At 32.2% G+C, this 13,008-nt stretch overlaps 1 protein-coding gene across 1 annotated transcript; it reads right to left on the minus strand.

Moving 5' to 3' along the window:
• Positions 1-6,051: 6,051 nt before the first annotated feature.
• LOC139520514 (protein wech-like) lies at positions 6,052-7,155 on the minus strand. Its single transcript, XM_071313240.1, has one exon. The coding sequence runs from the start codon at positions 7,153-7,155 to the stop codon at positions 6,052-6,054; it is 1,104 nt and encodes a 367-aa protein (XP_071169341.1).
• Between the last annotated feature and the right edge of the window lie 5,853 nt (positions 7,156-13,008).

Below are 13,008 nucleotides of genomic sequence, written 5' to 3' on the forward strand. Positions count from 1 at the left end.
AATTATTGTCATGTATCATAATTTCCATCGCTCATTCACATATTTTGTGGCATACCTAGTTCAATAAATTTCTGTATATTAACAAAGTTCGTGTTTTCCCATTTCCAAATTTCTTGAAGCTTGTTCACCCTTCCAATTTTATAATATACTAGTATGTAGCTGTTTTCATAAGAACAATTAATTATATATGCATAAAAAGAAATGTCATAAGATGTTGGGACGTTTCGTAAATAATTCATCGCCATAATTTCATAATAGGCTATCAGATATACGTTTTTAGTGTCAATATCAATAAAACAGTTTCCAGTTACGATTATCTTTTTTATTTTTAAATACCATAATTACGATTATCTTTTTTCCGAGTTACGATTATCATCCCGAATTTTTCAACGGCTATTTTCAAAGCGCTTAGACAATTCCAGTGCACCGTTACGATTCAAATATGATGAAATGGTATAGATAAACCTTGCAGCTGAGTAACTATTGACAAAAACATGCTACATTTAAGAAAAATGAGTGTAAAGATTTTACCTATATCTACCGTCGCCATATTGGGATAATCGTAATTGCAGTTACGATTATCTCTTTAATACCAGTGATGTATGAAACAAAAAACTTTGTTTTCTTATACTTACTTGAGTGGATTTACTCAATGACGATATTTCTACAGTTTAAACAGAAGAATATCATGTGTTTTACCTCCTTTTTTGTTGTTACAAAAGTTACATAAAAGAACCATTCAATACACATTAGTTCAGAAAGAATCTACGCAATAAGAATAGAATTAAACACGAGGTATAAAACAAATCCAATAACCAATTTACATCTAAGACTCTAGAGGGTACCACGCCGTCTTCAACAACAAACAGTTTTAAATAAATTATGTAGAGTTCTAATAAAGCCCTAACCATATTTTATTGGTAACCAACATTTTGGATTATCGTCAAAAACAATATTAGGCGGTATTTCTAATTTAACCCTAACCTAATTTTATTAGTAAACAGCATTTTGGATGTAAATATCGTCAAAAACAATATAAGGCGGTATTTCTTATCACATCTTCTTTTTTACTGCCATAAATATAATAAAACAATCATAACGGTATATTTAAACTCGTATACTCGTAAACATTTTAACACCTTTCATCAACAAGGGCTAAACACGTGATCTATTAGTAACTTGTCAATTCTCTAAAGTTGATGTTATCCCCCTACGATCTGTGTATATTGAATACTTATAATTAGTGTCCTTTAACAAAAACTGCCGATTTAAAAAAAATCACGATGAAACCTCATGGCACATTCTAGGAGTGTTGCATTAGTATTTTTTTAATATACGAGGACTATTTGTCTAATACAGATAAATAGTTAGGTTTTTAAAGTCATGCACTGTAGATGCAAAATCCAGCGTTGGCGATCTACGTTCAAGCGCTATTGATATTATGTCCAGCGTAGATTTAAAGTCAGACGTTGAAGATGTTAAGTATAGCGCTATAGTTGTGAAGTTTATCACCGAAGATCTAAGTCTAGCACTAAAAATGTACAGTCTAACTCTGTATATCGATTAAATATATATGCAAAGAATAGTGCTTGAAATATTAAGTCAAGCGCTGAAGATCTAAATTTAAATTGCTGAAGATTTAAAATCAAGCGCTAAAGATGTAAAGATCCATTTTGTTTCATTTTAATTTTCATTAATTAAAAATCATTATTTCTATAACTAATTTCCCCTTCACATCTACAGACTTTTTAAAAGAGTCAACACAAATCGCATAAATTCACGTTATTTTACGACCAATTTAAGATTTGTAACAAATAAACTCATCACAGATACCAGGACTTAATTTTGTATATACGCCAGACGCGTGTTTCGTCTACAAAAGACTCATCAAGAGTATTAAGGACCGAAATTCCAAAAAAAGTTTTGCAAAATAGAGCTAAGGTAATCTATGCCTGAGGTAGAAAAACCTTAGTATAAATTCAAAATTTTATAAACGGTTAATTTATAAATATAACCATATCAATGATAATTCATGTCAGGAAAAGTGCTGACTACTGGGCTGGTGATACCCTCGGGGAAATAAATCTCCACCAGCAGTGGCATCGACCCAGTGGTAGTAAATAAACTCATCACAGATACCAGGACTAAATTTTGTATATACGCCAGACGCGCGTTTCGTCTACAAAAGACTCATCAGTGACGCTCGAATCCAAAAAAGTTTAAAAGGCCATATAAAGTATGAAGTTCAAGAGCATTGAGGACCAAAATTCCAAAAATGTTTTGCCAAATAGAGCTTAGGTAATCTATGCCCGAGGTAGAAAAGCCTTAGTATTTCAAAAATTCAAAATTTTATAAACGGTTGATTTATAAATATAACCATATCAATGATAATTCATGTCAGCAAAAGTGCTGACTACTTGGCTGGTGATACCCTCGGGGAAATAAATTTCCACCAGCATTGGCATCGACCCAGTGGTAGTAAATAAACTCATCGCAAATTGCTTGTTTCTGAATCCCTAATATTATTTCATTGTATAATATGTTTAATGTTGATTTATCTGAATAAATATTGTTTAAACTAACTCATCACAGATACCAGGACTAAATTTTGTATATACGCTGGACGCGCGTTTCGTCTACAAAAGACTTATCAGTGACGCTCAAATCCAAAAAGGTTAAAAAGGCCATATAAAGTACGAAGTTGAAGATCTAGAGCATTGAGGACCAAAATTCCTAAAAAAGTTTATGCCAAATAGAGCTAGTTATTGGGAGCTAAAAATAAACTGTATACAAGTAGGCATTACACATGTCAGAACTACGTTAAGAAAAGGGGATCAATAGTTATCAAAGGTATCAGGATTATAACAGCTAACTATACTTAAACCAATTGGTAAATCCTTAATCAAATTACGTACATATAACAAAGAAGATGTGGTATGATTGCCAATGAGACAACTGTCCACAAGAGACCAAAATGACACAGACATTAACAATTATAGGTCACCGTATGGCCTTAAACAATGGGCTGTATTTTACGCATTTGTAATTATTATCCGATTACATGTCACTTCTACAGTAAAATAAATATAGCTTAGATAAAGAAAATACATCACGGTATAGCATGTTCTAATTTGTAGTCCCTTTGATAAATGAGACAAAAATTTCATACATGGTAATCATGTGTAAGAATATATAAGTATTCGTTTAACAGGAAGTTGATTCAGAATAAACCTGAAAAGACATCACATGATAATGTATGTTAATACGCTGTTAAGTAAAAAATTACAGAAGAATTTTTTTATGTACAAAATAACGAATGAAAAACATGTATAATATACAGGAACAATCAACAAACAGTGAATTATAGGCTTATGACTTGGGACAAGCACATACAGAATGTGTTGTTAAAAATGAAGTCTGTATTTAGCGATAGATTAGTACAAATCATGATCCAACACTGTACACTGTAAATTAAAATTAAATGAATCCTTTACAACTGAATATGGCTAGGAAATATTTGAATAAATCATCTTTATAATTTGAAGGAATATGATTCGCTTTCTGAAATGATGTGTCCTTCGTATACGAAATTGTTCGTTGGCAGAATAAGACTATTGTTTAAATCAAGAACTTTAAACAGAGATATGATATTTCTTATTTAACAAACTTTACGTATCATATTTATCTTTGAATAAAAAACAATATCGGTGGTTGTTACAAATGTTATACTTGTATAAACGATACAATTATTATTTGATCTTCTTATCACCAGATTAGAATAATAATGTTTGTTTACATAATTCATGTCATATATTTTAAACTTAACACGGCCTCGACCAACTTAACATTGTTATCTCGTATAGTGTTCAATAGCATGTGAATATTTAGTAATAACTGCATTCCATGTTTCTCTTAAACATTATATCTTCTGGTTAAACTCGCATGTTCATTAAGGACCAAACGTAACCTATAAAAGTTCAGAAGCTATAATTATCTTTGTACTGGTTAACTAAACTCATCCCAATTCTATTAAATATACCAAATCAACTTTAAAATTATAATTTAGTCAGACGTATTCCCCTTTTATGATCAAAATTGTAATTTGATCCCCCATGTTTTATCTTCAGAAAAGAAAACATTTAGGAAAGAAATGGTAAGAAGTGTAAAACGTAACGAAATAAGGAACGTCTTCTTTAAATTATTTACACAAACCCCTACATGCACTAGATAAAATCAAAATCAAACGAAAAGTGTTTCACTGCTGTTTTTAACAATGATTTTAATACGGAAAATTTCCAAACAACTTTTGTTTCATAGTTTTGTATAAGTACTTTTTTATGGAATCGTAACATTATAAATAAATGATTTATTGCAGTTTTTTTTAAAACTTTGATTTGTGTATATGATTAAAGGTGGGTAATGTATAAATAAATGAGACAGCAACCAAACAACACAAAATGTCAAAACTTCAAACTTTATACGGACTTCAACTGCAGACAGTTGTTTATACAAAAAAACCTCTATAACGTCAGCAGATAACCAAGAACTGCAATCAACAATCATGGAAAAAAAACATCAAACATTAAAATAAGAAGATATGGCAAGCTTGCCAATGAGGCAAATATCTACAAGACCAAATGACGTAAATAGTAGAAACTATTGGTCACCGTACGGCCATCAACAATGACTAAAACCTATGACCATAAACACTCAAAGCAGACAACCAATGGCCTGATATGTGTAAAACAACAAACGAAAAACGAAAAAACATATACAGCCAAAAAAAGAGAGCTACTGAATGTTATGCTCATGACTTTGCATAGGAACAAACGGAGTGTGGCGGGATTAAACAATGGACGTCTAACATTATCCCTGATATCTACATTTTATAGAAAAGTGGTGATACAGCACAACATAAAATCAAACTTAAAAACTTTTCTCACGAAATGGAAATAAAGCATAATCAGACCAATGCCGGATCTGAACCTGCGTCACTGATAAACCACAACTAGTCATTATCAGTTTAAATATTAAAAATCACTTCAAACTGAGTCAAAAAAGTTTGAAGACAATTTTCCTTCGACAATTAATGTGTAAAGTATCAATCTATCGACAAACATTGGTAACACGGCAGGTGTAAACAATTCTTACTGGCTACTACATCACATTATCAAGCTGTAAATATTAAATCATTCCCTTTCAAAGAGAAATCCACATATATCGTCCTTGCACATGCATGATGTAAAGTTTAAATTTATTGGCAAACAGGCAATGGCTACACGCAAGATGCAAAATTGCTTATAAGTCGCTTTTATTTGAAATTAACCAGCTGCGAACCAAATGTTAAATCATTCCCTTTGATAGATGCAAGGAAAACTTTGACGAAGTAGCAGAAGAAGTACAAGATGCTGAAGTAGCAAAATTTTATCATCAGCGTAACTATGTGCACACCATACTTTGTATGTTTAGATCCACTGTCTCTCAGATACAGGTTAAAGGAGGCGCAGTAAGAAAATAAAGTAATCAATGGAGCTTTGCTATTTAAATGACTTAATGTGTGCACTCGACTGAGTGAGTAAGACAGACAGGAGTTCTGTTATAATTTGAGCGATAAAAAAGCAATAACGGTTAACTCAATTTGCTTTGCAGGATGTATAAAAAAAAGCAGCTACGTTCGTCAAGAACTCTGTCAAGAAGATATTATCTTATTTTTCTCATATTCCAAGGGCAGTCCAAATTTTCCACCCTTTAATACGGACAGGCAATATCCTATTTCAGGATCCCATTGTATTAATTGTTAATTTATTTCTCGTCCAGCACGTGCATGATAAAATTGACACTGAACGTAGGCAAACATCGATCAATCTTTCAATTTCCATCCTTAGTGAATGTTTTTATGAAATATCTAGGTCACGCTTTATAGTGTTGGCGGAGTAGATTCAATGCAATAAGTACGGGATCAAAGGAAAACGAACGAAGTACTACTTTAAATACATTTTAATAAGTGTTTCTCTTACATAATTTACAACAAAAATGTTTTCGCATAACGTATTACACAAGACTGTCTACAATTTTAACAACCCATATTTTACCGAAGTCCTCATTTTCACCAGCACAGCATCCAATTATTAGATATCCTTCAGCGTCAAAGCATAAACTATATGCATCATTGATGTTTAAGTCTTTGAAAATGAACTGCAGACCCAGTAATTCTCCGTTCGAATTTATTACATGTAGTGCATCGTTCTGGTAATCTGCAACTACAATATTATCACTTGGCGTTATAGTAATTCCACTTGGTTGAAATGTTTCTGAATACGTGTGTTCGTCATAGATAAACTTCAAACGGCAATTTCTATCTACAGCTACTATTCTACCGTTTTTGTCACTGTCAAAATGATCAATAACATAGACAACATTTTTAGAATCGGTGCGAATGCGTGCTGCATAACTGAACAATTTATTCCCCTTTTTGTCGAATTCTAATGTTCCTTTCCGTTGGTAATCACCACCGAAAATTATAACTTGTCTGACTGAAAAATTGGTAGCTGGAAACGCTGCTCCTGGTTCTCTGATGCCAACTATTACTTCGTTCTCCTTGTTTATATGAACGGCTAAAGCCATCATTTGAGAAGTTTCTAACACAGACTTTATTTCGCCCGTAGGTGATAACATTTGTATTTTGTTGTTATCATAATCTTGAAAAAGTATTTCACCGTCTTGGTTCATTGCCATGTCATATATACGGATCTTAAACGTCTGCAATATTTTTATTGATGATTTTAAAAGTTTTCCCTTGAAAAAATGCTGATAGTCAGACTTGGTACCGCCGTATTGAAAGTAAAGTAAATCGTCATCCGAGCAAAGTAAGCTATGAATACCAGGCAGAGTAGTTGTGTATGAATTGAAAACTGATGAAACAACCACTGACGTTACCGCCTGGAAACCTGGTGATGACTTGCTAATATCCTGAATAGAAACTGCTTCATGATCTTGTGTAGACGGAAGCCCTTGATGAATAGTAACTTTACAGGATTTACACATGCGAACATTACAATCCTCACATTTCCATTTAATGTCTTGTCCTTTGCAGAAATAGCATGACACTGGCACTTGTGCTTTTCTTATACTTGTTGATTTACTTGATGTCGCCATTTCTACAATAAAATATAATCAAGAAAGTCACGTGTATCACTTCCTTGTTCTTTGTTACTACGTTAAAATTGTCAAGGCTGAATACTTCACTCACTGATAAAATCTATATTTAGCAATTTAAAGATAAATCTTTATGCGGCATTTTTTCTTTGTGTGTATATATGAATGGGGAAAAGTGTGTGTTACACGTCAATGGCAAAACAATAAATTTATTTTTTCACGATCTCTACTTTTCCCCTTTTAAATATCAGTCAGAAGATTAACATACGGTACATGGTAGAACCGTAAAGTACAAATAAATTCAGGAAATTGCTATACATATGAATAAATATGACACGGGGTATACGCCATTGGGTGGCAATCCATTGACCACAATATTCGAGAGACATCTGGAGGGCATCATATTTACAGTCTTCAATTCTAGACAAGTGTCTATACAGTATGTACCCTTTTCTGCAATATTTTCGTTATTAGTATTTGGTTGTCAATACAATGTTTTTTATCGTTCCAAACACAATTTCTATGAGATGAATGCTTTTTTACAAAAAAAATTTCGGGTATAAAAGCGGTGACCGTAGCAAATTTGTTTAAAGCGCGGACGAGCTCATATTTAAAATGTGCACACGATTAACGCTTTTTAAAAATGTCCTGTACCAAGGCAGGAATATGGCCATTGTTATATTATTGTTCGTTTCTGTGTGTGTTACATTTTAACGTTGCGTCGTTTGTTTTCTCTTATTTTTGAGTGTAATTTCTATTGCGATAAGACGTGTCACGGTACTTGTCTATCCCAAATTCATGTATTTGGTTTTGATGTTATATTTGTTATTCTCGTGGGATTTTGTCTGATGTTTGCTCCGTTTCTGAGTGTGTTACATTTTAGTGTTGTGTCGTTGTTCTCCTTTTATATTTAATGCGTTTCCCTCGGTTTTAGTTTGTTACCCCGATTTTGTTTTTTGTCCATGGATTTATGAGTTTTGAACAGCGGTATACTACTGTTGCCTTTATTGCAACTCTTATTCCATTCTTATAATTATATTTTTGTGCTACAACCACGAAATTACAAACTGTATTGTTTTTCAATGTTAAATTTTAACAGTGTTACGGATTGCCCGTGCAGTCATAGATAATGTATCTTTTATGGAAATAAAATATCATAGTGTTGTGAGCAGATCGAAGGTACGGATTTATATGCACGGTGCACTTTCAAATTAATAGTTAGAGGTGTAAAGACAGGCGTTTGTCAATTAATGTCATGAACTGTATATCTTAAGTTCAGCATTGGATATATAAAAAACACCTCTGGATGTAAACTCCAGGACTGAAACAGACATAAAATGTAGATCTTGAGATTTAAAGTTAAGCGCTTTAGATTTTTAGTAAAGCGCTAAACATGGAAATTACAGCACTGTAGTACTAAATTCCAACGCTGTAAATATAAAGTCCGCTTTAGATGTAAAGTAGACGTTTTATATTAAGATATAGCTATGTTAACTACAAAAGAATCGCTTGAATTTAAATCTACAGTTCTAGACTTTGGATCAAAAGCGCTGTACTTTTCATCACCAACGCTAGACAATTAGTACATTTAACCCTTATGTTCTGTGTTCAGAGAAGATGATGATCGCGTGGTTAACTACATATGCAATTTAACTAGCTATAAACCAGGTTTAATCCAACATTTTCTACAAAAGGAAATGCATGTACCAAGACAAAAATATGACAGTTGTTTTTTTATTTGTTTAAAATTTCTGAGCTTTTGATTTTGCCATTTGTTTAGGGATTTGTTTTGTGTGGTTCGGTAATTTTGTTATTTTGCTTTCTAATACTTTTATTTATCTAAAAGTTACGTATCATGCAGAAAATAATGTGTGAAAGAAACAAATATCTGAAGTATATCTTAAATTGCAATCAAATGAGTATTACAATGATCAGTATTGAGCACTGCACTTGGTAATATTTTTGATAACGATATGTTTATGTTATGTAGATAATGAATCTATGTACAATTGTGCACATAATAACATTCTGTCTTTAAATAGTTATTGAATGAAAAATGCAATTCAAAATTAAGAGAGTGATAGCTGGAATGGTTTGCAAACAAATTAATTCAGAAAAAATGCAAGCTTTGGCTAAAGGAACTTAAACTTTTAATCCTAGTATTTATCTTACTTAAATTGTAATAAGAAAGACTGTGAACATTCATTTTTCATTACTTTGTATCATTATTTATTCATAGATTATAAATTAATTTATACTTATTGACCAATCAAGCTGGTGTATGTCATTTATTTTTCACGGCGGTTCGGGTGATCCAACTTGACTTGAACGAATTAGGAGTTGGGGTAATTGGTCATCCAAATCGTGCATAATATACCGATTTGTTTAGCGAAAAACTGTTTTAACACATTACGCCATCAATTTACATGACCATTTTGGACATTTTCAGACAATATTTGATTCACGGCTCCTGTGAAAGTTTCTTGTGGTAAAAAAAGGGAGAATATAAGCATTTAAGTAGTAAAGGGTTGGTAACTTATTTTGCTTTCAGGCATTCGACTTAATAGTTAAAGAATTGATTTTTTAAATTGCAGATCTTTGGTTGATTCTGTCAAACTTATGCACAATTTAAAAAACAAATCGTGACGATCATATCAAATCACATACACACATTCGGCAAGATAAATCACAATACACACATTCGGCAAGATAAATCACAATACAACATAAGCTCTCACTGAGCTTTTGAACTGACATAAACGACTTAGAACTTGACATATTGTTTAGATACCTGTATTATGTTGAATATATATGTTGCCTTCTAGGTGTCCTGGGGTGGTTTTGTGTTCTTATGTCTTAATGGCGTATAACCAACATCTACAGTTTTAGTTCCGTTTGATGTTCTTTTAAATCGGTGTATGGTTAATCATGAATTAAAGGATTTATTGCTTTATGCAATTTAGGAGTTAATATATCTTAAAACAATTCAAACTGTTTGTATAGCAATCTATCATAAAACTTGATATAAAATTTCCGGAAGCTCGGATTAGTAGTTTCTGAGAAAAATACGACGAAAATGTGATGGGACAAACGGACAGAAGGGAAACATATTCCTTTGAATACCTAAAAACCTCATTCATCTTTTAGATACGACTAAACAGCAGATAAACATAATCTCATGAGGTCTTTTAATGTGAAAAGTATCTTAAAATCATTGAATTTTACTGACTTACAGACCGTCAAAGGAAAGGTACAGAAAAAGGCACTGGCAACAGGAAATTGAAAATGGATTGTACAAGTTGAGAATGGCGTTGTTTTCAGACTATAGTTAACTTCAACTGTTTTACTGCAGATATAAAACAGAATGATCTTTCGGTATTTTTTTAAGACTGCTCCCTTGCAGAACAGCTGCATGATATTTTAATAGGAATCAACTGTTTTTTTTGGTATATAAGAAGAACTTATTGGGCTGTTCAATAAAGCATGATATTGACAATACTTTTGAGCATTTATTATTTCTTGTCATTTTTCACTTTTTAAACAATCGTGCAATTTCATTTTCCCGTTAGAATAAATATAAATGATGTCGTCGAGTTACCTGATATTAATTTAAAATAAGGCATATGCAGAAATAAAAAAATATCGGGATTCTTAATATAATACAAGATAATATTTATAAAAATTTCAAAAATATATTCGAATTTGATTTTTACATGTAACAAATTAACACTGACATAAGATCTTTGGATATTGTTTTATTTTAAAAAAAATTCTTAATATTGATTTCGATATCAGTTAAATAAAACCATATAACATATAGTTTAAACACATACATGCATGCACATTCACGGAACTACATTGTACAATCTGACGATATCTATAGTCTAAAATACATGATTTTGTAGGTGTTACTGGATTGAACTAGCTGACAGTTACTGAAATAATTATCAGGCATGTACTTTGTGTTTATTTTCTTTTATTAGGATTTATAGTTATCAAATGTACCAGGATTACAATTTAGTACGCCAGATAGACGCGCGTTCCTTCTCCACAATACTCATCAGTGACGCTCATATCAAAATATTTATAAAGCCAAACAAGTACAAAGTTGAAGAGCATTGAGGATCCAAAATTCCAAAAGGTTGTGCCAAATATGGCTAAGGTAATCTATGTCTGGGATAAGAAAATCCTTAATTTTTTCGAAAAATTCAATGTTTTGTAAACAGGAAATTTATTAAAATGACCACATTATTGATATTCATGTTAACACCAAAGTGTTAGGAAAAGTTCAACAACATCTACACCGAATTGTTGACTTCTGGGCTAATGATACCATTGGGGACGAAACATCCACCAGCAGTGGCATCGTCGTCGTGTCGTCGTGTTTATACCTGTCACGTCGTCTCAGTTTTTGTCAAATGTCTTGTTTCGATCTGGGTTTTTTTTAAGTTTGTTCCGATGTTTTACTGTTACACCACCATTTCAGGATAGGAGAGGGTTGACGCCTGTCCCAGAACAAGGAATCTGCAGTTAAGGGATTGTCATTGGTTTATATATGTTATATTTTGTTTTTTTAAATTCATTTTTTATGAATTAGGTTGGATTTTGAACTTATAGGAAAGTACCAGGACAGTTGTTGTTTCGATGTGTAGGTTGAAAACATTGCATCTTTTGACTATTTTCTATGCACAAGGCTAGATATTTACACAGGCAAATTAACCAAATTGTATGACACAAGACTTGTTTGACACTTCCCGTGATGAAAATCAAAATAAGAAAATATCTTTCAGACGGTAATGTTTTATGCAGATTTCGTTGTACTGTTCCCAATATTATAAACATTGGTGACGATATCACGTGACATTTCTGTGTCAAATAAAATTAAACACTGTAAAACAGCTGTTATCGAACCCAATGTATAGTAACTTCAACCTAGTATGTTCATTATTGAAATTGAATAGGAGAAGAGTTCACAGGATATCTTGATTTAGTACATTTGAATGAAATGTCTTCATATTTCCTTTTATTTGATACAATACCGTGATGCAAAAATATGAAAGTTCATTAAATATGTAATATTTGATTAGGTATTTATTTTTTGTTAAAAGTATGAAAAGAAATATTGATGAAAAGATTGTTGCTACGAGAGCTAATCCAGTGGAGCTTTGGCAAAAATACTGTAATTGTTTTTGTTGTTTTATTCCTTTTTTTTGTACTATTTCCATTAAGTACGCGAAATCTTTAGAAAAAAAATAATCTTAATAATTAAAACTCAGAATGGATGAATAAATGATAAGATTCAATAAAAGAGTCCACTGCAACAAAATTTTCCCTTCCCTGTAAAAAAAATTAATCCGTAAACAAGGCACACTGATTAGATAGTTGATCAATTATTTTAATCAACTATCTACGATTTATAGGTTATAACCCAGTCACACTAGACAACGATCGCACCACGCTCACTGCGATCTAAAATAATTTCAGATCGTGGTGAGCTGGATGAAAATGTAAATTTTCGTTGTCTTCACGATGCAACTACGTCCTCATTTATACGATTCTTCAACGATTCTATACGATTATACCATGTTTTCACCATGCTTATTCGGCGACCCCGTTACAATTATCACATACTATGCTCATCACGTTCTCACTACGACCATACCACGATGTGTCTGATTGCAACACGATCTTATCACGCTTTTTCTGCGATTATAGAACGTTTTTACCACGATCATTCTACGAACTTACCAAGTTCATATTGCGATCCGACTACGCTCTCAGCAATATCGTCAACATCATGTTCCTACGAGAACTGTCGATATAAATACTGTTCCATTCAATTTTCAATAATAC

This window comes from Mytilus edulis, chromosome 1, assembly GCF_963676685.1.
Source record: "Mytilus edulis chromosome 1, xbMytEdul2.2, whole genome shotgun sequence".
Lineage (NCBI taxonomy): Eukaryota > Metazoa > Mollusca > Bivalvia > Mytilida > Mytilidae > Mytilus > Mytilus edulis.

Bases quoted from the DNA above. Each gene is read 5' to 3' on its own strand.
- LOC139520514 (XM_071313240.1), bottom strand. From the start codon at position 7,155: ATGGCGACATCAAGTAAATCAACAAGTATAAGAAAAGCACAAGTGCCA.